The sequence below is a fragment of the Arvicola amphibius genome, chromosome 11, assembly GCF_903992535.2.
Source record: "Arvicola amphibius chromosome 11, mArvAmp1.2, whole genome shotgun sequence".
Lineage (NCBI taxonomy): Eukaryota > Metazoa > Chordata > Mammalia > Rodentia > Cricetidae > Arvicola > Arvicola amphibius.
In genome coordinates this window covers 74,496,334-74,524,207 of record NC_052057.2, presented here as the reverse complement: position 1 = coordinate 74,524,207, position 27,874 = coordinate 74,496,334, and the positions used below count along the sequence as shown (strand labels likewise).

The window sequence follows — 27,874 nt, the reverse complement described above, 5'->3', positions numbered from 1 at the left end:
ATGGAAATATCAGTGGACACAACTCCATGTCTAAAGTGTGAACTAGGTTCACCCAAGGTCAAAGAAGGGTGAGTCCTGAGATTACAGATTAGAGCACAAAGCATCTGGAGAGATGGTTCAGTGGTTAAGAGCACCAGCTACTCTTCTAGAGGACCAGGGTTTGATTCCCAGCACCCACATGGCAACTCACAACCATCTGTAATTCCAGTTCAAGAAGTCTGATGTCCTATGCAGAGGCAAAATATTCACAGATTAAATTAAAATATGCTTATAAAAATAGAATAAAGTTGTGCATCTCTACAATCCCTACACTGGGCAGGCTATGAGTTCAGGGCCAACCTGGGCTATAGCATGAGATACACACACACACACACACACACACAGAGAATGTGAGAAGTTATTGCCTTAACTTTTCAATGAATCTAGGGATTAAATCCTATTTTTGGCACAAATTAGCTATTTTAATCACCGGAAAAGCCAGTCTTCATACTTCAGTTTCTCAAGTATACCATGTTAAAGCAATAGATAGCTAGACTCCCAGTTAGTTATGGATATTCAGTGAGATCATATGGTAAGCTGCCTGGCTTGTAACAATATTTAATACGGCAGCTGTCATTGATAATATCCCATCAGTATTATGAAGTTAAAAATAGTATTGTGAGGTCACAGCATAATAAAAGGTAGTGGGATTGGATAAAATGTATATATGCTTACATATTTTTATGAAATATATATCAACCTTGGCATTTGTTTGTGTGTATATATATATTTGTTTGTGTATAAATATATGGGGAAAATATAGCATATTCTTATATACTTACAGATTTTTATGAAGCGTATATGAACCATGACATTTGTTTGTGTATAAATATATACAAATATATGGAGAAAATATAGAATATTCATATATGCTTACATATTTTTGTGAAATGTATATCAACTATGACATTTGTTTGTGTGTATATATGGGAAAATATAGCATATTCTTAGGGCTAACTAGCAATAAAGGATAAGGTAATAAATACATTCAAATACAGAAAAAAATAATTAAAATGTAGCTGTCCTATAAATGGGTCCTTGAGAGTGTGCGTTGTCTGTTGCACGGCTGTGCACACCTGTAGGATTGTTCAAAGAAACCTGAACGCTCACATGTAAGCCTTGTCCGCAAGGGATTGAAGCAAATCTATGGTGGAAAAACAGTCCTTTTGTCTAAAATAGAAACTTTAAAGGGAGCCAAATTAACACATGACAAATAAAGATCCAGTTCCCCTGGAGGGAAAAAAAAAAAGTCCTTCCTTTTTGGAATGAGACCCGGGCATGACTGATGGCAAAACCGACGTTTCCTTCAGCCAAGCTGGGGCGCTAACCGAGTAGGCGATTGTACTTCGTCCTTCACAAAAGACTTCCAAATTCACTGCAGCAGACACTGCAAAATAAAAATGTTAAGTACATCCTAGCTGGGGGAGAGGAAGCCTCGGCGTTTCTAATCAAAGGTTTGCAATAAATAGGATTCATTTAAAAAAAAAAAAAAAGACAGATGGGATTAGGAAATGTTGCGGGTGGAGACTGTCGTGAGAGGCGCAGGCAGTCAGAGTCTTTTGTGGACCTGCACAATGATCCCAAACCGACTGGCTTAGGAAATCCCCGGGACTAGGGCTCCGAGAGAGGCCACGGCTGCCGGACACACTGCAGGGCAGGAGGCTGGACAACCATGCATCGATCTACAGCCGCGTGACCGAGGAATATTGAAGTTTTCACCACCGTGATTCCGTCCAAGGGTGAGAGTACGATCGCCCTTGGAGTCCCCTCCTGTGGCATCTCAGGCGGGAGGGTGACTGATTGCTGTTGGACTAAGGTACTCTGGTGCGTGGCACCCACGGGTCCTGAGGTCTGCTGGCTTCTCCGTTTTTACATGACTTTTCATAATCTCCCCTTCTGATTCTGAAAAGGGAGTAGACAAGGATAAACATCAATCATAGGGAAATATCTATCAAGGGCAGGGATGAGGGCAGTTGTAGCGCTTCCTGCTTCACTAATCCAACACGGGCAACCAAGCCGGCTCGGTGACAGGGACAAGCAAGTGAAGTTTGTTAAGCAGGACAGAGATGGAAACATAGGCTTTTGTATTGTCTGCGGTTGAGAAAGCTCAGGGTTCTGAAAGGAGGAATCGGCTGTCCCAAGGCCAACTCTGTCTGACTTGGGAGGAGGAAAGCTCCCCCAGTGGCTGACACCCAGAAAGGGCAATGAAACTGGGCTCTGACCCCAGGCTGACTTCTCTACAGAACCCCAGAATCACCCTCACATCACACGGTACCCACCAAAAGGCAACACCTCAGAACCTTGGCTTTATAAGCTCTGGCTCCTGGCAATTGATGCAAAGCCCTGGGAAGGGTTTGTGAGACTGTCTTCGAGGGGAGCGCTGGTGGACACAGGACAGAGCCCTCTGCCTTGACATTGTTCGACCCTGCAGCCCCTTGGCTTGCTGGGGCACAGGCTCCACCCTTGTGTCACTTGTGACGCTGTGATGAGACAGTTCTGGGTGTTTGTTGGTGCCCTAAGCCCACGTTCAAACAATTCTTCTCGCCCTCCCCTCTGATGTCAGCCACAGACAAGGGTCTTGCTGGGGATGGGGGGAGGGCGAGACTCAGTCTGGACATAGACAGACAGCTGAACATAAATTGAGCTCTCGACAACTACGACAGAGGGAGGGGAAGGGAAGAAGAGGAGTTGGGAGAATGCCCATGTGTAGGAGGTGAAATTTTCTCTGGAGAGTCTGAAAGCCAACCCGTCTGAAGAGGAACCAGCTAGATCTGTGTGAATAGAAATGACCTTTCCATTAATTTTATCTCTGTGTTTGTTTCTGTGGGGTTTCTTTTTTGGAGGGGGTGAGGGGTGAGGGTTACATTGTCAGGAGCACATAAATGGGAAGCAAGTACCGAACCATTGAACTGCCCCACAAGTCCTGTGGATGCATCCTGAGTGCGAAAGAAGAAAAAGAAAGTTGAAAAATTATCTATGCTCAATAGCATACTTGGAACCATAGACAATTCTGCAGAGTGTTTATGGACATATTTTGGGGGAAAAGTATGCAAAAAAGACTAGAAAGGACCATATGTGATTTAAAAAAAAAACCAACCCAGTGAGCTCCGTGGCCCCAGAGAAGGATGGAAGGACACATAGACAAGGTGAAAAGGGGTATAAGATCTCATTGCTAACCCTTGGGAAGCAAACATCCTTGTACATCTGTTTTCACTAAGAAGGGTAGCTCACGTCTGTTGTCCAAGCTGAGGCCTGCGGATCTCAGGACCAAGGCCAACTGTAGCATAGAGCAGCACATTGTCCCAAAAGGAGAAGAACAAGTATATCTATTTCTTGTCATTTTAAAAGTAAGAAGAAAGCGTCCTCGATAAAGCGGTTATGAGATTTTCTGCCGTTTCTGTGCTATGTGACCTTGGACCAGCTACTTAACTCCTTCGTACATGAGTTCCCACTTCTGTAAAAGATAAACAAAATTTAGCTTCCAACGTTATCATGGAGAATAAATGGATTGATACATGGAGCTACTGCAATGGAGCTGACTTGATCACACAGCATCAAACGCATCGCATACAAAGTGATTTGTTTTCAGCTTGTATGTGTGGCCATGAATATGCTCACTAAAGATAAATGTTTGGTCCTGTATTCATTCTGTCTTCATCTGTCATTGTGCCTTAAACTAAGTATTCATAGACTCTTCACTGCTAGGGAATAATTCTCTAGAAAGGATTATTTGCAGCTTTTGGAGGGGCCTCATTGGGTGGAGCATGTCTCTTTCTCGCTTTACCTGGGGCCTCCTGAGAGCCCTCCAGCAGAAGGCTCTCATGGAGAGGAGCTGATGCTCTCAGTTCTGAGTCACTGCATATGGAATCAACAAATAACTCTTACCCTAGGTTGCCTACAGAGCTGCAGAAAGACCAGTTTATTCGACTTCGTCTAACAAGGTCTGAGTCCCCTGAGTGGGCCATTTCCCAGAGCCTATGCAGGATCCATGGGCACCAATGAACAAATCTCCCCCGAACAGGTTCAGCAATGCAGATAGCATAGCCTAGATAACCTAGGTTAGGAGCAAGAGCCCTAAACCTGCTGTGGGGGTGCAATCTGTGGTCCCAGCACTTGAGAGGTTGAGAGAGGAGAATCGTGATCTCCAGGCAAGCCTGGGTTAAACGTAAAACCCTATCTCAAAAAGAATGTGGAGGCTGGGCTCAGTCAGCAAAGTGCCTTCCTCACAAACACAAGGAACTGAGTCCAGACCTTCAGAACCAGGTAAAAAGCTGGGCAACTGGCAGTTGGCCACAAATCAGGAGGGATGAGCCCAGTAGACCCTTGAAGCTCGTCAGCAGCCAGGTTAGCCAAATTGATGAGCTATCAGTTGATGAGCTCAATGAGAGACCCATCTCAAACTAAACAATAAAATATAGAAACCAAAGAAGGAAAGTCATTCGGTGGCAACCTCTGCCCCCCCCACACACACACACAAGAACACACACAGCACACAGGTACACATACCATGACACACATGTACGAACACACTAACAAGTGCATACTCCACAACTCACATGGACGCACACATTAACAAGTGAATACACCATAATACACACACTATATGTAAAAAGTACATATTCCACAATATACACACACATACCTAACACACTAATGGGTAGATGTGCTGCAACACACACACTAAGAAGTATATACATCACATCACATGCACACACACACACACACACACGCACACACACATAGTGTGGCCTCCACCCTTTCATGAACTGAGTGAATGTTGTATCCCTAGAGACTCGCAATGCGGTGGGACCCATGATGCATGACAACCCAGAGTGGAGATGAGGGTGACCGGCCATCATCCCCAGGCTTGACTTGAGCCACTATGTTTGCTACTTCACTGTTCAATGTATGTGTGTTGGGATCAGGCTCATTGCTACACTGTTCACTGGGGCTGTCTTACTACCTTGTAACATTATGGCGTTTCTAACGTATTTTTTTTAATGTACATTAGTGTTTTGCCATGGGAAGTTACAGGTCCCCTGAAAGTTGAGTTACAGACAGTTGTGAGCTGACATATGGGTTCAGGGTGCTAAACTTAGGTCCTCTGGAAGAGCAGTCAGTGCTCTTAACCTCTGAGCCATCTCTCCAGCCCCATTTCTAACGTACCTTAAAAACACAGACCATAGCCAAGTCTATAGCTGAGACTATGTGTCCTCTTCTATTCTAGAGAGAAAGAGCCCTTTCAGGAACTGTGTGTCGTAGACACAGCTCACGGTGACTTCTGAAGATGGAAGCTGTATTCCTCTCAGATGATGCACCACAACTAACTTCCTACAAGTACCCCAGAGAAGGGGTGGGGAGCCAGGGAACATCAGGGGCAGTGAGATAGACAGCAAGAAGTTCCCAGCTGAAGCAGGAGCAGCCATCATTACCTTCTCTTCCTCCTGCCTTCATCTGGCAGAAGAGTTCTGTGGACCACACTATTTCCTGGCTGCTTGTTCTTTGCCATGTTCTGGGCAAGGGCTTCATGAAGGTTGGTTCGTTTGCCCCTTGACATAACCCTCTACTGGAAGTGCCACTATTATTCCTGTCTGTCACATGGAGAAAGGGAGGCTGTGAGAGAAAATAGCCTGTCAGGTTCACGTTCACACCCAGCTGGAGGAAGTGGAAGCCCCTGGCTATTCATCAGGGTATCCGTCAGCATGTTGAACTGACTACAAGGACTTTGCAGAGGATAACAGGGACAGCCCTATTTTTTTATTTTTTAAATTGAACTATATGTTTTTCTCTGCTCCCTCCCTTCCGCTCCTCTCCTTCTACCTTCTCCCAAGATCCTCATGATCCCAATTTACTCAAGAGATCTTGTCTTTTTCTCCTTCCCATGTAGATTAGATCCATGTATGTGTCTCTTAGGGTCCTCTTTGTTGTCTCATTTCTCTGGGGTTGTGAATTGCAGGCTGGTTTCTTTGCTTTATGTCTAAAAGCCACTTATGAGTGAGTACATATGATAATTGTCTTTCTGGGTCTGGATTACCTCACTCAGCATGATGTTTTCTAGATCTATCCATTTGCCTGCAAATTTCAAAGATGTCATTTGTTTTTTCATTATGTAGTACTCCATTGTGTAAATGTACCACATTTTCTTTATCCATTTTTCAGTCAAGGGGCATTTAGGTTGTTTCCAGGTTCTAGTTATTACAAATAAAGCTGCTATGAACACAGTTGAGCACATGTCCTTGTGATATGGCTAAGCATCCTTTGGGTATATACCCGAGTGGTATTTCTGGGTCTTGAGGTAGATTGTTTCCTAATTTTCTGAGAAATCACCATACTGATTTCCAAAACAGCTGTGCCAGTTTGCACTTCCACCAGCAATGCAGGAGTGTTCCTCTTATCCCACATCCTTTCCAGCATAAGTTGTCATCAGTATTTTTGATCTTGGCCATTCTTACAGGTGTAAGATGGAATCTCAGACTTGTTTTGATTTGCATTTCTCTGATGGCTAAGGATGTTGAATATTTCCTTAAGTGTCTTTTAGTCATTTTAGATTCATCTGTTGAGAGTCCTCTGTTTAGGTCTGTACCCCATACTTTTTATTGGATTATTTGTTCTTTTGATGATCAGTTTCTTGAGTTCTTTGTATATTTTAGAGATCAGCCCTCTGTCAAATGTGGAGTTGGTGTAGACCTTTTCCCATCTGTAGGCTGCCATTTTGTCTTGTTGATCATGTCTTTTGCTTTACTGAAGCTCCAGTTTCAGGAGGAAGGACAGCACTCTTATGCCACTGATTTGACATGTGTTGAGAAGTCAACCAGGATAGAGACAAAGCAGGATTTGTGTCCCAGTAGATCATAGCGATATGAAAGGTAGACATAGACATGACTGGGCATAGGGCAACCTGAAACATACAAGATCAAACATTACAGATATGTTCCCCTGATGTGAGGGATCTCGAGTGGTCAACTTCAGGAAATGAAATGCTAATTACCAGAGCTGAGGACAGTGGCTATTACTATAGTAAGATCCACACCGCGGCCCAGCAAAGCACTGTAACTTTTTAATAGCTAACTGATTTTAAATTTTTTTTCCAGATAGGGTTCTTCTGTTAGCCCAGGCTAGTTAGAATTCACTATGTACCCAAGGATGCTTTTGAACTCCTTATCCTCCTCCTGTCTCCATTTCCCAAATTCTGAGATTATAGATGTGAACCAACACACCAGGTTTCATGTGGTCCTGAGGGTCAACTCCAGAACTGCATGCATCGCAGGCAAGCATGCTAGCAACTAAGCTACCTTTCCCTACTAAGAAGATTTTAAGTTATGGTATTCACACACTCACATACATGCATACACAGACAGACACACACACAGAGAGAGACACACAAACACATATACACAGAGTACAAGTTACTATTTACCCACACCAGATGTACAGATCACTGGCGTGTACCTTCATTGTGCCGCACACCACAGCCCCGTCCATCTGCTGACTTTTTTGTTAGCCCAAACTGAGACTCCATGCCAATAACAATAATGCCCCACTCCTCCTGCCTCCCAGGTCCTGGGAATGAACATTCTGTTTTGTATCTCCATGACGTCGACTGCCTTATATACTCAGATAGGTAGAGTCGTGCATGGAATATCTCTTCTTTTGTCTCATTTAACCTGGCATCATCTCTCAAGGGTTATGCATGCTCCCTTTACTTTTCAAGGCTGAGCAGCGTTCCAGTGTGTGGGTATACCATATTCATCCATTCATCTGTTGATGGGCACTGGGTTCTTAGTAACCGTTAGCTATTGCAAATGATGCTATAGAAATTTTATTATAGTCAAGCCGAGTGACATCTTAAATTGCAGCGGGACTCAGCTTTTTCTTTCCAACCCTTTCCCAGTAGCCTCCCCCCAAACCAGGACCAAACATTCAGGTCTGTACCGTAGCCTTACAGACATCTTCTAAGACCATTTCTTTCTCTCTTCCAGTGTCCAGTCCGTCCAGGAGAAGAGTCAAAAGCTCTCAGCATCTCTTGACCAAGAACGTAAGAAATGCATTTAGTTTTGATCCTCTTTCACTGACTTTCAGTACAAAAACAACGGTGGCGTCTTGACTCCTGCTCCCTCCCCTGCCCTCAAGGATGAGAAGGCAAGGGTGTCTCATGTGGTTGCTTGTTCATTTATCCATAATAGCTGGCAAATACCAACCATACACCAAATAGTCCCCCGAGAGACTCCTCATTTTGCCATTTTCCCCAGGTGCAGGGGAGACCTCACTCTGTGTGTGCACGGAGTTCATAATGCGGCTGTAGCAGCCTGGTCTGCACATTTGTAATGTTACATTTTCTCACCATTGTATATAGCAGTGAATCACTGGTACAGTTCCTTATGGTGGAGGTCTCCTAGCAGAATGAACAGGTAACAGTAAGAACAGCTCATCCATCCACCCACCTATCCATCCCTCAGGTACTGGCATTTCTGGTATGTCAGAGAAGCTGTGGTGGATGTACAGAATCTGAGAGTAATTTTGTTGCTTGTTGCTTGCTTGCTTGTGAGTCCTTGTGAAGCTCAGTCTGTCCGCAAGCCCACCACGCAGCCCAAGCTAGCCGGAAACATGAAATATTCTTGCCTCAATCTCCCAAGTGCTGGGACCACAGGCATGACTCTTTAAGAAGTTGTTTTTTACTTACAGATTTGTCTGGCAATGCCAGGAATTCTGAACAATTCAGGGGTTTCCAGCCTTGCACCGTCCTTTTCCTGCAGCCTTGTTTTAAATTTTGAATTGTGCTCTGGAATGTTCAATGCAATACCTTACTGCGTTGAAGTTGTTTGCACACTCTGAGAGGCTAAGGATGTTATGTGCTTCTCAGCTCACATACACATTTCCTTATGTCAGAACTATCAATGTCTGTGCTGTATTGCAAAAGGAGGACTGATTGGTCAGTGTATCTGCACTGTATTGCAAAAGGAGGACTGATTGGTCAGTGTATCTGCACTGTCTTGCAAAAGGAGGACTGATTGGTCAGTGTATCTGCACTGTCTTGCAAAAGGAGGACTGATTGGCTCCTCTTGATGATATGGAGTTGCTATCATAAATTTTACACAATACTATTAAGGATTTTTAAGTATTGTAATTTTAAAAATCTTTTCTCTGTTCTAAAAGCTTTTTTTTTATTAAAGAGGGTTTATTTTTTGTTCCGATAAACATTCTTTATATTTTCTTCTAAAGAACACAGGCACATTGATCACCCTGAACAGGGCAGAGAGGCCAGGCAGTAACAAGAGCATTGTCTACAGCTTTGTTATACTCCAATTCCAGATTATCACAAAACCTCAAACCCTGCAGCGATCCTCAGTTCAGCATCACAGAATTCTGAGACGCTGTATGATAGAGTAGAAAACACAAAGACTTTGTAGTCAAATTGCCTATGTGCAAACCCCAGCTCCATCCACTTCTGTTTGTTTGAGTCAGCTGCCCAACTGCCCTAGAACTCTGCATCCTTAGCTTTAAGATGAGATTAATGCAAACATATATCTCAAGGAGAAGGGACAAAGGACTCAACACACAGCAAGTGTCTGGGTTTACAGATGGTCACATATCAAACATTCAATAAATGTTGGTATGCATTTTTTTTATTTGGGTTTGTTTTATTTCATTGAGATAGGGTCTCAGTATGTAGTGCTGACTGGCATGGAACTCTCTATGTAGACCAGGACAGCCTTGAAGTTGCAACCTTTAGGTGATGCACATGGATATAATAGAAGTAGCTCAAGAGAAGTCGCCCACACAAGGAATGGGTCTGTTAAACTTTCCAGGATAAGGAGCCTTTGGTAATAAGTAGGAAAGTTGGCAAGAGGAAAATCCACCTACCTCTGCCTGCCAAGTGCTGAATTAAAGGTGTATATTACCATATCCAGCTGTCTTGGGGTTTTATTGCTGTGAAGAAACACCATGACCATGACAACTCTCATAAAGGAAATCATTTAATTGGGGCTGGCTTACAGTTTCAGAGGTTTAGTCCATTATCATCATGGCAGGGAGCATGGCAGCATGCAGGCAGACATGGTGCTGGAGAAGCTAAGAGTTCTACATTTTGATCTGCAGGCAGCAGAAGGAGGCTACTACCATACTAGGCTTACCTAGCCTGAGCATATGAGACCTCAAAACCCACCCTCCAACAAGGCCACACATACTCCAACAAGATCACACCTCGCTACAGGCCAAGCATTCAAACACATGAATCAATGAGGGCCATTGCTATTCAGGCCACCACACCAGCCATTGGTGTGTTTTTAAGTGAAAAATGTCCACATACTATAAGATAATTATGTTTATTGTCTGACAATGGACTATTTTTCTGAATTGCTTTTATTCAGTTAACAATAGATCTTGAGACTCTTTCTATGCCAAAAATGTATCTGTGTGTGTGTGTGTGTGTGTGTGTGTGTGTGTGTGTAGGATATGTATAGATCCTTCTCAGTGGCTGCATAACATTCCAATGTATGAATTATTAGTTTTTATTTACCCAAGTCAAATCTGGAGTTTTTAAATTCATTATCCAAAGTCACCAATAAATAGAGTTTCTCCACATTTTCTACTAAGATGAAGCCCCACGGAAGGTTCTTGAGGATATTGTTATGTTCTTATGCTTTTATTCTTATACATCTTTGAGGATAAATTTGTAGATGTGAAGAGACCGGTTGGGAGGATTAGAAGACTTTTGTAGTCATTGCCAAAGTCCTTCAACAACCTCTTTTCTAGAACGCCATGCCATGCGCAGGATATTCCTGTTGTTACGCTTTCACGGGCTGATAGGTGGAAATGCCTTATCTTTTTATTTTGCATCTCTTCTATTTTAGTGTAATTCTTCATTCTTTTCATAGATTTATTGACCATTCAATATGTTTCCTATGGGTGCTTTATTCATCTCCTTTGCCTGTTTTTATGTCAGTTGTATATCTTTTTTAAATTTATTTATTTTTATTTTATGTGCCTTGGTAATTTGCCATGGGTGTTGGGTTGCCTGGACTGGAGTTACAGACAGTTGTGAGCTGCCATGTGGGTACTGGGAATTGAACCTGGGTCCTCTGGAAAGTACTCAGTGTCCTTAACCACTGAGTCATCTCTCCAGCCCGGGCATATCTTTTTATAAGGGCTTTTGGGAGCCTTTGCTATATTAGGAAGGAGGAAGATTGTGAGTCATGAGATCCTGATCTCACTCATAATCCCTGAGAATTAACAACCCAGTTCATAATGGAGATGGAAGGGAAGGGTTGTTCACAGATAATTCAGTCAGGAAACTTCATTGAGGGTGATTCAGCCTTGGCCAATAGCTGCCCAGCTCCCCCTCTGTTTACAAAGCTCAGGCTACAGAACACACAGGCCAGGCTAGACAGGGCGACTCAAGCCTGAAATCCTTGTCTTGGTGAGATTGGGGTTTCTGTCTAGTTCTCCAGTGTGGCATCCTGAAAGTACCACAGGAAATGCCACCCTACTGTGCACAGACACCAACAATGACAGATTGACAGAGTTCATTTGCATCTCCTTTCGCTCCTCGGGCCTCCATGTGGATGGAAATAAATTTCCTTCCTCCTCCAAGAATACCGCTTTCCTCTCTGACTCATCCTCGGTGCCCAAGTCACTTCCTTTCGGACTCCACGTGAGCTGCATTTTCTTCCAAATGCTTAGGCACATCCCCTTCTCGGGAGTGCTTTCTCTCCCTCCCTCTCCTTTTTCTCTCCTTTTTTGATTCCCAGTCTGTTTTATTGACGTCCTAATCATCCTGATGCCTGTGAATGTCATAGAAATATCTCAAGAGACTGCACCCACACAAGGAGTGGATCTGTTAAGCATCCCAAGATAATGGAGCCCTTTGATAATAAGCAGGGGAGCTGGCGAGAAGAAAGACAAACAGGATTGTAAATATCACTTTGTCCCCAGATTTGATGCTTGTGTGGGGACATCTGTGTAGAATCTCCTGGCTTATGCACAAAGCATTCAATTGTACTTGAAAATTCCCAGCTGGGTATATGTGCTTCTGCGGTTTTACAGAGAGCTTTTACTCAGGTTCTGTAAGGGCAGCTCTGTGACCTTAAGAAAGACACAAAGTTCCTTTTGACCTTAATTTCCCTATGTGTAAAATTTTAGAGTCTGCTTAAACATTTCTATAGATTCCTTCTGCCCCAAGCCAGGATTGTGTCCCAGCATCTAGGTCTCAGCTGTCTAATTCATCTGACCTCCCAGCTGGCAAACAACAGAAAAATGGGTTTGAGGTGTCAGGGAATGGAGTTCCCAGAAATGTGGTAAGATAACACTTCAGTAGACACTGTTATCTTAGCCTAGGACAGGAAAAACCATCACCAAATACTTGTTTTCCCTCCTCTGCCCAATTAACATCTCACACTCCCACCCCACCTCTCAGGTCTTATACTCAGGATGCTAAAGACATGCTCACAGACTGCTTTGCTCTACAGATACCGGCAGGAAGTTCTACAGACAGAAAAACAAGTCAGGGAATCAGCAGCCAGCTATTGTCACGCTTTGGGGCATTGTGGAATATACACTAAGGAAGTAGGTGACCCTAATTGATGACCCGGAAAGTAGTACATGTGCACACACACACACACACACACACACGCACACGCACACACACACGCACACACACACACACGAACTTTGCTCAGCCTTCCTCAAAGCCTTGCAGGGAACCAAGTAAGTTACCATTTCTGAAATGCCCAGAGCAGGAAAAGGCAAGGATTGTCAGGCCAGTGATGATCCTAAATGCTCAGAATAACCCCCAATTTTCCCCAAAGATGCGACTGGTTCCTAAATGGATCAGAGAGGAGTGAATGCCCTACCCAATTTAAGATCAAATGTGTGATCTTCAATTTCTAGGCAAAGGGCTCTTTGTGGTAAACTGAAAGACGGAGTGATGGCTTCTCTTCTGGTCCTCTGTGGGAGAAAGGAAGATTCTGCCTTCAGAACACTTCAACACACTTACAAATAGGACAGATGAACGTGTGTTCTAGAGACATCAGGAATCTTTGCCAATAACAGGCATTGATTCTGTTAGTCCAGCAAGGGTGGGCATGAATATCCCTATTCCACACAACTGCTGAGTGTCGAAACTGGGCCTTAAGGTCTTAGAATGTGGCTGAGTTGGTTGAATGTTTGTTTGCCATGCATGCAGCTCTGGGTTTGAACCCCATCTGTAATCATAGCATTCTACAGGTGGAGGCGGGAAGGTCAGAAGTTCAAAGGCATCCTCGGCTACATAGCGAGTTGGAGGCTAGCTTAGACTATGTGAGACCTTAAATGAATTATCTGGAGCTGGAACTCAGGCTGACCTGAGCCCAAATGGAGTTATCTTGTTCTTCATTGGTAATCTGATAGGAGAGGGAGATTTTATGATTTTAATATGCATTTAGTCACTAGTGTTCAGCAAACTTATAGGTTTTGCTCATATTTTTCCTCCATTTCTCTATTGTTTTTTTTTTCAATTTTATCATGTGATAAAGAGTCTTCTGAACATATGTAATGCTGTGTGTCATATTAAGCTATAGTCTGTTTTAATGTTTGTTGTTCAACACACAACTTTGACCTGACTTATCACCCAAACCAAATAGAGATGCTTTCTCCCGGTGACCTGATATTTATTCCAACAGTGTCATTAAAGATACAGTGTCCTCCACTGATGTGAAATACCACTCTGTTATCATGTCTTTAAAAGCCCATTTATTTCTGCTCTGGAATCCCCAACCCCAGCACTGTAGTTCTGTGTAGTCAACTGAAGAAGGTCTGTCAAAAGCTAGGCCATCACGACCGAGCCCATCTGCCTCACTTGCAGATGCACGGGAGCCTGGATTGGGCGCAGAATGGGCCCTTGCAGGGCAGCTGTGCACAGAAGGAAGTGGCGGGGGCAATGCAAGCCTCGGGGAGGCTGTAGCGTCTAATGAATGAGACTCATGGAGTAAGGACAATTAGAATGAATGGCTCTGTGTCCTGGAGATGGATAAAATATACAGAATCTGCTCCCTGGCTGCCAAGATTCCCTTCACGAGTCCCCGTGTTAAGATAAAATGGTGGCTATTACTTGTCTCCTGCTTTTACATTTTTTGAATTTTCTCAGTGATTTAAGTACAGATGTCCCTCAGTACCCTCGAGGATTGGTTCCAAGACATCCACAGACAGCAACCTTCACAGGCTCACGTTCCCTGTGTAAATGGCACAGCCTGTGCATTCAGTTCGCACACACACTCCTGACACTATCTCATCTCCAGGTCACACATTGCCTAAAGAGAATGAAATGTTATGTCACTGCTGCTGCGTGCCATCAGCTAGGGGATGAAGAGCGACCTCTGTGCGCAGTGCAGCGGCAGGTGGCTTTTAAAGCAGAACCATTAAGAACTTCCTACAATAGTTTGATCTTATCTTCTCCCTCCCTCCAACTTCCCCTCTCTCCCAGATCCTTCCAAACCCACCCAACTTCAAGTTCCTTCCCTCTCTTTAACACAAACAGAACCAACAACCCATCATGGAGTCAGATCTGTGTTGGCACCTGCTCTGGAGTGTGGCTGATATGCCCAGTGTCACTCCATTGGAGAAAACTGAGTTTTCCTCTCCTAGTGGCTGTCAGCTGTGAATAGCTTCTGGGCAAGGGGTGGGACTTCATGCCCACAGTCCTTCGTCCAGGCTGGGTTACGTCTGTCTTGAGCTTCTGCGTGCTACAGCGTCCTGCAAATCCATATGTGTGCCTTCCCTATTGCATCTAGAAGCCCGTTTCCTCACAGCCACCCACCACCGCTGCCTCTTACCATCTCTGCCCTCTCTCTGCATAGGCAATATAATCTTTTATTAACACTTTTCACGCCATGTATTTTGATCATATCCACAACCACTCCTCTTCCTAACTCCTCCCACATCCCCCCCCCCCCCAGCATCATGTTCTTTTTAGAAAAACAGTCCAAACCCCTCCTCTGTGCTGTCTATATGTTTTTGGGGGTGAGGCCATCCACCAAAGAATGGTTGACCTCCCAGAGGTGACACCATTGAAGAAAAACCCTCCCTTTGAAGAGAAACCATCAACTGTCAATAGCTTTTCAGCTAGGGGTGGGGGCTCATGATTTCCCTCCTCCCTCTTGTTGGAATGTGGATTGGCTTGATCTTGTGCGAGTAGCCACAGCTGCTGTGAATTCATCGATGGTCCCTGATGGTCAGGTTATAATGTACCATTTGTGACTGAGCACTAGCTTTTAGCCCTCCCTTCTGAGTTTCTGCGAACTCCATTCAGCGAAAATTCACTTCCTGCCACCCTGATCCAGGCTCGTTACAGTGCCCTTGTGCACATGAGGTGGGTGCGGGGCGGCCCCAGCACTGGGGGACTCAGGGGAGGATGACTCACTGTGTTCCTTGCGCACCGTAGGTGGTGATCGAGTCGGACCTGTACCCGCCAAGACCCCTGGAGCTGCTGCCTCAGCGCTGTGAGCGCCGGGATACAGGCGACCGCAGGTTTGGCCGACTGCAGACCGCCAGGCCATCCGGGACGCATCCCACCAAAACCCCGGTCAGGCCTGGTATGTGAGTCCCTCGGGTACCCCAGGCGCAGGGACCCCTGAGGGCGTGACTTTAGCAGCAGGGGCTCGTATGTATCCTATTTTGTGGTTGGTCATCCCTGGCAGGCTGATAACATTCAACTTTGAAAACAAAAAACAAAACAAAACAAAAAAAAAACTTGTTTGCTTTGAGAAAACACTGCTATTGGTTCTCACCTACAGAGGCAGGACCACCAATACCTTCACCTATAGGAAAGGCCCTAAATTCAGGACCAGCACCACAACCATAACAACCAAATTGTACCATTTTTTCCCACATTTGAATGACTTAATAATATAAAAAGAATTTAGGGGTAAACCTGTTTGAAATCTGGAAACAGTAATGCTACCTTGCATATTATTTTTCTGAAATGGCTTCTACCCTAAGTGGTAACATGGAATTCAACTACTAGCCCGCTGAAGTTTCTAATAGTACTTTCTCTCTAGGTGATAGTTTAGGCTTTTTTTCTGTTCTGCCATCAGTGAAAAACTCACGTTTTAATTCCAAAAATACATAGTTGAGGTTACACTTGTAACCTCAGCATTTGAGAGCTGAGGCAGGCAGACTGCCATGAGTTCAAGGTCAGCCTAGGCTTGAGGAGATCCTACCTCAAAAACCAGGAGCTAGGGCGACAGCTCAGGTGTTAAAGATTTTGTGACACAAGTATTAGGGCTAGAGTCTAATCCAGAACCCACATTCAAAGCGGGTGTACAGCGTGTGTGTGTGTGTGTGTGTGTGTGTGTGTGTGAGTGTGTGTGTGTGTGTGTGTGTGTGTGTGTGTGTGCACGCGCACGCGCGGAACCCAGTGCACGGTGTGCAGCATGAGTGCAATCCTGTGCTGGGGAGGCAGAGGGAGGAGAACCCCAGGAGCTCCCTGGCCGGCCTAATAGGCAAGCCTCAGATCTCAATAAAAGACTGTCTCAAAAACAAGATGAATGACACCTAAGGTTAACTTCTGGCCTCCACATGCACCCCCTTCATTTTATGCATCCACATACACTGATATGAACATACACCTGTACACACACACACACACACACACACACACACACACAAGAAAATCCAAAATGTTGTCAAAGCTTTGGGCATTAACAGTTTTGTATTTTACAGGACCTGACATGAGTCTCTATTGACTGCGTTCCTTCATCTTTTCCCATTCCAGGCCCCCCTTCCTTGTTGATGTTTTCTTCCAAGTTTTGTTGTTGTTTGTTTTAGTTGTTGCTTCTTTTAGGTGTCAGACTAGGTTTCTTTGTCTCACCTTGCCCTCATGATCCGCAGTACAAGAGCACATGAACCAAGCTATGCCCACAGTTAAGTTCCATTGCATACATGTAAATAGAAGGGAAGCATTAGAAAAGCCACAATCTGCCTTGCAAATTGAGAGGAGATAGATTCTTCTCTGTGTCTATGTATAGGTGAGTGGGAGGGTGAGCGTGTGTGGAAAGAAAAAATAGGCAGAATATTTCTCTTTGCTCCAAAAAATCATGAAGTCATTTTAGAAGCCATACCTCTTGAATTACTGTGTACACAATTATCAACGAGAGGCCTTTCCCAGGTGCAGGGTTGAATTCAGAAGGACGCTAGTCCACCTATGGATCCCGAGGCTTCATTACTGACACACCCAGATGGTGCTGCTTTTGTGGCTACAGGGTCAACAGATTGAGTGGCAAGGTTTTAGAGAGAAGCTACTGCAGAGATATCCAAAGTGGGGTCCCAGGAGCAGCACCCAGAAATATGTTGGAAAGGCACATTTTATTTGACTAGAAATTCCAGGGTTAAGGCATAGCAATCTGTGTTTTACACACACACACACACACACACACACACACACACACACACACGGGGTGGGGGGGAGTCAGATAGATCGTGACCTTTCTAACACTTCCATTTGACCTCTGCAGTCACCCTTCTCCAACTCACAGAACAGAAAAACCAACGCTGTAGAAATTGTTTCACCTGTGCAAGGTGACATTCCTTGGCAACCACAGAGCCAGCATACAATTTCCAGTCTCCTTATGTTCCGGCCAGCGCCACTTCCCCTGTCTAGTTTCAAGCATCACTTTTGTAGTCTTTAAAAGACGGTGTTTCATAGTGCAGCCCAAGCTGAATTCAAACTCATGGTCCTCCGGCCTCAGCATCCCAAGGGCCAGGATTGTGAGTGTGCTACCACGCTTGGCCGCTGTTATAACTCTGTAGGTAGCTGCTGCCATCTTGTATTGCCCAAGTCAGTCTTTTATTCTGAAAGACAAGAGCAGTAAGTTATGAAACGGAGAGAGTCTGCCCGACACGTGACAGTCAGTTCATGCAGGGGTGTGCTAGTCAGGTTTGGATGGAAAAAAAAATAGATTCAGCTGGGCATTGATTCAATTCCCTCAGCACCTCCAATCTGATAGATCCAGGATGAGTAGGAGGGAGTGTTGCTGAGCCGAAGCCAAATCCGATGCTCTCCAAGGAAAGGCGAGACACTGGTCCCTGTGTATCAATTCTTACTTCCTTCTGCCAGTATGCTGCCTATCTCCGGGGACCTTGGGTCTAGGGGCTTGCTCTTTCTCTGAACTGTAGGATAAGGTCTTGATGCTACAGATTTCTCAGGTAGGGGCAAGGTGAGGAAACTTGGAGATCATGGGGATGGAACCAGCTAAAGCATTCTCACCACAAGGTCTCAGATGCCCGGAAGAGACCGTGCCAGACTCCTGGGCCTAGGAAACTTTTTGTAGGACTTTTTCCCCAGAGACGACCAACTTATCTAAACAGGCTACCAGGTGTGACCTTTTCTCAGGAATGACTGTCCAGCTTTCCAGAAAGTCTCCAATTGCTTCCCTAATTCTTCTGTGTCTCCCCTCCCACTTTACACACTAACCTGACAGTGTCACCCTGAGAGAGCTCTTCCCTTGACACTTTTGTAACCTACCTCAAGCTTCCCGGCTCAGAACCCCAGCACCTCACATATGTAGACAATGCCAGTGAGAGGCCTCCGCCCCCAAGCCCTCCCTACAAAGTTCCCCCAAGTCATGAGTTCCACAGCCACCTTCTGTGACATTCCTGTCCTTACCATTCTGTGAGGTAGAACAACCGTGAGCTGTGTGTGTGTGTGGGGGGGGGTAATTCCCCGATGGCCCCTTCCGTTCTGTTTCCCTGAACCTTCACTGTTGATCTTTCCCTCCCCGGTGCAAAGCTCCACCTCCTCCTGAGTTAGGACCAAGCTTCCCCAGGTCTACCAGAGGCTAGCACTTCCTGAAACCATCTTCACCTAGTGCTTTGGTGCCTTTCTATTGCTGCAATAGAACACCACGACCCAGGCAACTTACACACGGAAGGGTTCATTTTAGGTGTACGATTCCGGAGGGCTAGTGACCATACTGACAAGGATGGCGTGGCCGCAGACCGCACGCATGGTGCCTAAAGCAGCAGCTGAGAGCTCACATCTCAAACTAAAAACAGGAAGCAGAGTGAACTTGACATTGCACAAGTCTTTAAACTCTCGGAGCTGGACCCCAGTGATAAACCTCTTCCGGCAACGCCACACCTTCTCAGCCTACACAAATAGGTACTCCAAATGGGAACCAAGCATTCCAATGCCTGAGAACATAGGAGACCTCTCACCCACCATGTCTGCCTTCAGATGAATGGTTATGGCATCACTAAAGCCTTGCTTCCCCCAGCTGAAATGTACGGACCATCAGGGTCCTCCCTCTTAAGGTGACAGGAAGGAGGAAATGGAATGCAGCCATCTCCAGATCAGACACAGTTGGTTCCAGGACCCGCTTAAGATGCCAACCACCACCATGCTTATGTAGAGTGGCGTAGTGGTTGCATGTAACCTGTACACATCTGTCTTTCTCTCCACTTTGAATCATCTACAGATGGTTACTTAAATACCTCATATGATACAAATATACTGAAAGCACTAGCTATGCCGTATTGCTTAGGCTAGGACAGCAAGGAGAATAAGTATGTGCTTGTTCCGTACAAGGTTGGCTTTTCTTGTTTTGTTTTTGAACACAGGCTCTCACCATCCAAGTTGTGTCTCAGATTCACTTGTCTTTGAATTCTTGCTTCCCATGGCTCGGATTACACGTATGCGTTAGCATGCTTTGCTACACAAATGCGACTTCATCATGCTGGGGATGGCTCGGTGCTGGGGATGGAAGCCACGGTCTTTCTTGTGCTGGGAAAGCCCTCTGCCGCTGGACTACATTCTCAGCTCTGGAAATGCAATATTTTGAAATACTTCTTAGCTATGTATTGTGGGATCTGCAGGTAGCAAGACCAGCCACTTCCATGCAGTTTATGCTCAGCACAAGGCCTGGCATACTTTGAAAGTGAGCTGCTGTTACTGTTTATTCAAGGGCACCACTCACTGTGGTCTGAAAAGTAGGGTTAAAAAGGCATTCTCCTAGACCAACTGAGCCTAGCACGTGCTTTTGTGTAAAGTCATAGGAAAAGGGATTCGTGAACTAGGTGACTCCCGGAGCAGGCTCCTCGCTGTAACCACTACCACTGGCAGACAGCGTCTACAGGAAACAAAGCAGAAACTACAAGAGAGCACGGAAAACAACTTACTTGGCTACAACCCAGCCAGTCAACCAGTTGGTTGGTTCCTATTTAACTAGTGTCCGGCCCAACTAGTCAGCAAGCCGTAGGCAACCATTTAAACTCAGTTGCTATGATTAAACATTGTTTGTTTGGTCTTTGGGCATCCAGTCTAAGGCTGCCTACAAAATTCGCAGATCTTCGGTATCACATGGGTTCCTGACTCCCAGACTCAGGCCATCAGGTCTGCATTGCAGGTGTTTTTACCAACTGAGCCATCTCCCAGATCCTAAGATTCATTTTATAGAGGCAGGTGTGTGATGGAATTAGAAAAGAGGACGTGAGAGGGAAGGGAGAGATCTGGGACGGGGGAGGATAAGAAAATACTTGTGAGGTGGAAGCAGACAAGACTGGGCTGAGGGAGGGGAGGAGACCAGCAGGAAGAGAGAGAGAGGACTGAGGAGGGAAGTGGGGAAGCACCGGTAAGAACCAAGTTTGCATGAAAACGCCATAATAATGGGTGTCATTCCTTGAACTAATTTCTTGTGAGCTGAGCGCTTGGGAAAGAAGGAAGTGCTGAGGCCACACTCTATGAGCACCTACTGCCTGCAGACACAGTGCTAAATGTTCTTGTTCCATTGGCTTTGTTTCTCTCGAGCAGTTTGAGGGTCACAGCAAAACTGAGCTGAAAGTACACAGATTCCCTAGCTCTGCCTTCTGCCTGCAGGCATGCAGCCTCCTCCACTCCAAGCATCCCCCCACTACAATGATATGCTATCACAGTCGTTGAACTACATTGGCCTTAGCTCTATTTCCTGGAAGAGTGGCAGGGGTAGGGGTGACCCCACTCAGCAGTTAGCATTGCCTGGCCAGCCCTGCAGTGCTTTGCCGCTTGGTACAAAGGCCCTGAGAACGTCCCTCTATGACTGGACGGCTAGCGAGATAATTAATGCAGAAGCAGAGGGAGGCAGAACTCAGAGTACAACTGAGTAATACCTCTTCTGTTCAATTTCACAGCGGGCATTCCTGAGCCCAAAGCTTCGAATCTGTGTGGGAACCGAGCATATGGAAAATCATTGGTAAGTAAAGTAAGTCAGACTCGTATCTGCCGTGCCTGAGACGTCTTGAAATGTCTTTCTGGTGCCAGAACGGGAGCTGCTGTCCTTTGCTCTGGGCTGAGAATCGTTAGGTAAGCAGCCCTGTGGTTCTTTGCTCACGGAACCAGCCACTGACGCCACTCTGTGAACTTAGGACTCGCCACTGGCCGCTTCTCTTTCTCAACGGGAACTCAGTTCGCATGCAAACAGAAGCTGTGACTTGCTAGAATCTCATGCTTGTGGGGAGAACTCTGAGGTCTGGCCAGGCAGCAATGCCTGACTAATTCCCAGGTGCAGCTCTGGGCTAATGTCATGTAAAGTTCTCCCACACTCAGAGGGGCTCCAGCACCATGCGAGCACAGAACACCAGTGACTCTGTCAGCCTGGCTGGTATCACAGACTAGGGCGCTGAAACAATGGCTCACTTTTAGAGACCGGGGAGTCCAAGATCCAGGACACAGCAGACTGGCTCTTTGGGGAGGACTTTCTTGCCTTACAGTTGCATGGGTTTGTGCTAAGTGTCTTCTGTGCATACAACAGAGGCAGGGCTGAACTCTCTGTCTTCTTCTGAGGGCACTAATGTTATCTTAGATGTTCCACATCATCATCATCTGCCTGGAGGCTCCACGCTGCACACCATCACACTGGGGGGAGAGGGGAGGGCTTAGCAGATGAATTTGAGTCACATACAGACTTTCAGTCCATAACAACCAGTCATTTGAGGGCAGGGTGCATCTCAGAGCACCCTTATGGCCAGACTCTCTGGGATTTGAGGACTGCGGTGTAGAGCTTGTATGGAGGGAGCAACTGAACCATGATCCAGGTCTAGCACCTTCAAGTGTAGGATCTAGGGTGAGAGTTGCCCACATAGATGGGTCTCAACTGGGCCCAAATAGGTCAACTTTTGTCTTCCTCCTTCCCTCTGTCAGAGCCTGTGGGCTGTCTCAGCAAGCATGGGACTCTGAGCAAGGATACTTGCCTAATCTTTGCCTACCCTGGAGTTGAACAGTTTGACCTTCTATTTGTTTGTTTTTTCAAGACAGCATTTCTCTGTAGCTTTGGAGCCTGTCCTGGAACTAGCTCTTGTAGACCAGGCTGGTCTTGAACTCTTTGAGATCCGCCTGCCTCTGCCTCCCGAGTGCTGGGATTAAAGGCATGTACCACCACTGCCTGGCTAGTTTGTCCTTTCTTAAAAGAGGGCTTAGGGCCATGTTACAAGCTCTATCTCCTCTTCTCCTTTGTAGTCTCCTAGGGTTGAGTGTGGGGTTCTCTCTCAGTTAACAGAGTCAGGGGTGAATGGAGGGGAGATCATCTCATACATCCTAGACCCTTACAGTAGCCACTATCCAACATGACAACATCAAGAGATGCCAGAGCTAACTGGGCCAGCCCCCCATCCTTCTGGAACAAACTGGACAGAGATGGATATTTATGCTTTGGGTAGGAGATCCAATCCGAGAGTTTCAGTAAGGTATTGTATTTCAGTAAGGTATTATTGTAAGTAAAGTATTGGAAGAACAAAGGGTGGGGAGGAGAGAAATTGTGGTCAAGGAAGAGTCCTCTTTCCAACCTCGTGCTCAGCAAACAGGGTGGCTAGGCAGCTGGCAGAGGGAAGGAAGACAGGTTTGACCGTGCTGAAAACGGTCAAGGTTAAGAAGAAAAGAATGTCTAGGAGCCTGGAATTCCCGCTCCCGGGCCTCCAGGTTGACTTAGATGCTGCCCTTGGCAGATATGCAGCTGTAGCAAAGGACCAGAGACAGCTGGGATAGTGGCAGGTGCTGAAGATGAGGAGGCAGAACAGCATATCCCTGGGCCTGAAAGGAGTGCAGCTGTGCCCCCATCCCTCGTCGGATGCTCACACATGATGCAGGAGAGAGAGCCAGAGCCTGCCCATCTAAGCCCAATTCAGGGCTTACACGGATGAGAGGTGACTAAGGATATAGGGGAAGGGGTGGGAAGGAGGCTCACTGTCAGCTCATGTTAGCTGAACATCCGCATGCAGGACAGGGAGGAACAGCTAGGGGGCGCTACAAGCTGGTACAGTAACTCTGCCCTCAGCCTGCCCCGCCCCAGCAGAGTGGTGGCTAATAGTGATGTCCTTGACCTGGAATTTTTCCAGAGGCTGCAGTAAACGTGGTGACTTGACACTTTGTTGAGACCTGGGACAGAGAACAAAGCAAAGCGTGTGTCCATTGATGGGGCAACCCCTGGACTTAGCCCCGGTGAGGTCATCAGCTGATTGTCAGTTCCGGGCAGGGCCTTTGGCAGGGCCGGGGAGAGCTCAGTCTCAGAGTGCTCCCCCTCCCCCCATGCAGTCGGTCTCTCCGAGGACCAGGGTAGTAACTAGAGAACCATAGGAAAAAAGATGAAGTGAGAAAGTACAATTTGTCACATAATTTCTACGGTGTTGGTGGGGAGGGGGAGGCCCACTGGGGTAGAGAAAGATGAACTCGGCCAACAGCCTCAGGGAGGACCTAGTGGAAGTGTACTTGGAAGGCTGATAGAAACGAGGCCCTGATGCAGAGACTCACGAAGACATGCAGAGCTGTGGGTCAACAGGGGACATGGCAGGGAGCCTGCTACAAGGGGCCCTGGATCCTGCTGACGCATAGTCTTGAAAGGCCAAGCTGCAAGTCAGCCTTGCAAGGCCTCAAGGAGCAGGGTGCAGAGTTCGCCTGAGTCTCTCATGCTGAGGGGGTAAGATGCGGACTCCTGAGGGTTCTAGAGTCCAAGCGGGACATGGAGAGTGTAGCCGGTCCCGGGTACAAACGGGACCTGAGTAGACAGTCCTTTGAAAGGTCCGCGAAAGAAATGGGAAGGCTGGTGCTGGTGTGGGCAGCGTGGTGGAAGAAAGACCCTGCAGGACTCCAGCAGAGGAGGTGGAAGGGTGGGGAACAGTTCCCTTGGAAGACTGAATGGCTGTCTCTCACGTCTCTAGGCCAGTGGTTCGTAGGGTCCCAGAACCAAAAGTTTCACAGACCTTGTTCAATTCAGCAACTCAGGCAGCGTCCTGCCAAACCAGATACTGTGTGGTTCCAAAACTATCTTTAGAAGCTCTCCAGCATGTCTGATGCTGACAGAGGGAGGGCTGTTGCCCAGGTTGGAGATGATACCTAAAGGAGCCTCTTAAAGGGCTCCAATAAGGGCCAGAGTGGGAATGGGGCACCATCCTCAACCCTTTCCCCACTTCCTTAAAACACAGATTTCTCCGGTGGCCCGGATCTCAGTGAAGGCTCCAGCTGTGGTAGAGGTGACCGCCAAGGGCTCAGAAAAAGGAGCTGTTCTGGGAAGAGGGTAAGTATTGTGCCTTCCAGCTACGCTGCCTGCACAGCTCTCCGCCCATCCCAGTCACACGGGAGGGAGACAGGTGGCCAACATTTCTCACACCTAATAGACCCAAGAAACCCCTGCCTGCTATAAATTACCTTGGAATGCAGCCTGCAATCATGAGTCCAGCTACAGACGCATCAACTGCTCGCCTAAGATTAGGCGAGAGTACTTTTCGTGGTTTCCACTTTATTAGCACTGCTTGCGGGGCTTTGTTTAATTAGATGAATATAACGAGGAGCCATATCCAGAACCTCCATAGATGGTGTCAGAAATGCCCCATGTGTTCTCTTAGGGACTCTCACCCACAGGTACAGAAATGGCTCGCATGGTTTTCAGGCAGAGAACACAGCTCTATGGTCCAGCCTCTGCGGTCCAGCATCTGCCTAGCCTGCAGAAGGTCCTGGCTGTCATCTCCAGAGCTGCTGCAAAAACAAAACAAACAAAGACACAAAGTCCAGGTTTTAAAACAAACTGTAGCCATGGCCCCTGTTGATTCCACCTAATAGAGTCAGCCCACAGTGCCCACAAGGCCTTCAGTGTAGTAAGACAGCCAGAGTGAGCAGCTCAACGTGGACTTTTATGCCTCAGTAACTGCCTTCCACACTGTAGGTTATGGCAAGAGCTTGAGGGAACGATGACAAATGAAGGCTTTTGACTCAGCTCTGCTTTCTAGCCTGGCACTGGTACTCACTCTGACTTCAAGCATATTATTCTCATCTATTTAAAAACAGGGAGGCCAGGTAGATGGCTCAGCAATGAAGGGTAGGTAGATGCAGAAGCCCCAAGTTTGATGACCAGCACCCAGGCCTGGCTGCTCATAACCCCCTGGGAGTTCAGCTCCAAGGGTATCCAATGACTCTGGCCTCCAAGGGCATCTCCACACATGTACACAGAGACTCATACGAGCATGCACATGTACAATTAAAACAATAGAATAAGTCCTAAAACGTTGCACATTGGACTTCTAGTACTCTTTCATAAGTGGTTAGAAGATATAAAGTCAAGCAAACAATAACAAGACTACAGTCCACAGCTCCAGAGATTAGAGAGTGCAGATGGCAAGGGCGAGGGTGGAAGGGGAGAAGGGAGGAAGGAAGGGGAGTGGGAAAAATAGATAGCTCAATAAAAACAAAAATAAAAATAAAAAAACCATAGTTGTACATGGTGCTGCATGCCTGTAACCCTGGTACTTGAGAGGTAGGGACAAAGGGCCAAGCGTTTGAGGCCAGCTTGAGGTGCTTAGTGGGACCTTGTCTACAACCAAAAATCCATATACGCAAGCAAGAGAAAAGTGGCTATCATAGAGATTAGGTGAAATCATACGTAGGGCCAGATGTGGTGATGCACACCTATAATCCCAGCATCAGGAGACAGTGGCAAAGAGTTCAAGACCAGGCCTGAAGTGTTTCAAAATACGCACACGCAAAGGAAAGAAAGAAGAAAGAGAGAGAGAACAGCCAACATGGTGGTGCGCTAGGGAGACAGAAGAAGGAGCACCAGAACTTCAAGGTCATCTTGGCAGCCATAATGAGTTTAAGTTCAACCTGGAATACATGGCATGCATGTTTAACCCATTTGTCTTGTATTTCATGTTTTAGCAGACTTTTCTGAGGGGCAGTAGCTGTTGTAGACTGCTCGGGTAGATCAGGAAGGTTGCACCATGCCTTGACAGAAGTCAAATTTCCAGTCCACAATGCTGCCGTGCTTCTCTAAACCCCGCCACCCCATCCCTCGGCTCACCTGCCCATCTCCTTGCTGGAGACCAAATCCAGACCTTATACAAGCTGGGCAAGGACTCTCCTGAGTCTGTTCTACTCCCCTGGGCTACCACCAGCTCTCAGTTATTCTCACTGGTAGGCAAGCAAGACACCCCATGAACCACTGTGTTCACAGTCACCTCTTCTCGCTCCAGTAGAGAGCCACCCCAGGGGACATTCCCATGGGTGTCCTACAGTGACCCTTTAGCTATGCAGTCACTGTCACAGAATGGAGGAGAGGAGAACTCTGGCTAGACACTCTTCTCAAAGTTACAAATTAACTCTGGCTCAGTGCACTGCTCACCATCCCCACCCCACTCTGTTTTTTGTTTAGATCCAGACACCTCAAGAAGATAACAGAAGAGTACCCAACCCTTCCCCAGGGAGCAGAAGCCTCCCTGCCACTAACAGGCAGTGCTTCCTGCGGTGTCCCTGGCATCCTACGGAAAATGTGGACCAGGCAGAAGAGGAAGTCTGAATATGTGGGAGCCACCAACAGCGCCTTTGAAGCCGACTAAAGGCGCCTTACATTGGCCAAGGGTCACAGAAGGAGAGAAGACTTGAGGATTGGGATTGAGCCCCCCTCCCCTCTGCTGGTTGCTAGTCCAAAAACATCACCCTCCTCACTCTCTGGTATGGAACATGAAAAATAATGAAAGTAACATCCTGGGAAGGCAGGAAAGCCGTTCCCCCAAACTGCTGAAGTCATTGGTTTAGTCTTGTTGTGAGATTATAAAGGCTGTACCCCTATCTTTAGAGGAACCATACCAAAAGCAAACCTTCTTGACCCCTTTGAAAGCCCTCCAAGGAAAACAGAAGGCAGTTGTTCTGTCTCCTTTGAGAGCTTTTTCTGGTGTAAATGTAAAAGCTTGGTTCTAAGGTACTCCTAACACAACGGTTCTTACGTTCCCCATTTCATGCTTCTTTTGCCTTGGTGAGACACGAAGCACCTTGTCTTTGCTTTGTTCTAATAGCTACTTAACAGCATCATCTCTGCTTTGCTAACCACAGGCATGGTGGCATGCGTTATCTCACGTGAGGTTTTTCTATAGAAAAGCACTTATAACTTCCATGTTAATTTTAGGGTCTTGTATTTTGTGAACTTTGTGCAATGCTGTCAACCCCGGGAGTGTTTTCTCATTTGTTGTCTCTACCTTCGTGAAACCACTGTTAAGAAAACACAGTTGTTCCCAGCTTACAGATGGGGAGACTGGCGTCTCTGGGTGTCATGTGACTGGACAGCAGGGTGTGAGACTGTCACCAGGTCTTAGCTTCTCTCTAATAACTGATTTAAGGGAGGTTTTAAATGGAGAGAAGACTCTGATAAAGGTGGAACTAGAAAGTGATTTGAATGACACACATCATTATGCATCAGTATGATGGCCGTGGTAGCGGAGGAGGAGATCCCAGCTTCCCAAGAGGGTCAGGCAGAAGGATCGAACGTTCGAAACACGCCTGGACAGCTTAGCAAGACCCTGTCTCAAAAACAACACACACACACACACACACACACACACACACACACACGCACACGCA

At 46.4% G+C, this 27,874-nt stretch overlaps 1 protein-coding gene across 1 annotated transcript; it reads left to right on the top strand.

The window, feature by feature from the left end:
- On the top strand, positions 1-27,874 carry Vxn (vexin). Its single transcript, XM_042055950.1, has 7 exons — positions 1-68; positions 1,741-1,778; positions 8,019-8,074; positions 15,452-15,602; positions 21,172-21,233; positions 24,454-24,545; positions 26,673-27,874. The coding sequence occupies exons 1-7, from the start codon at positions 1-3 to the stop codon at positions 26,854-26,856; spliced, it is 651 nt and encodes a 216-aa protein (XP_041911884.1). The 3' UTR covers positions 26,857-27,874.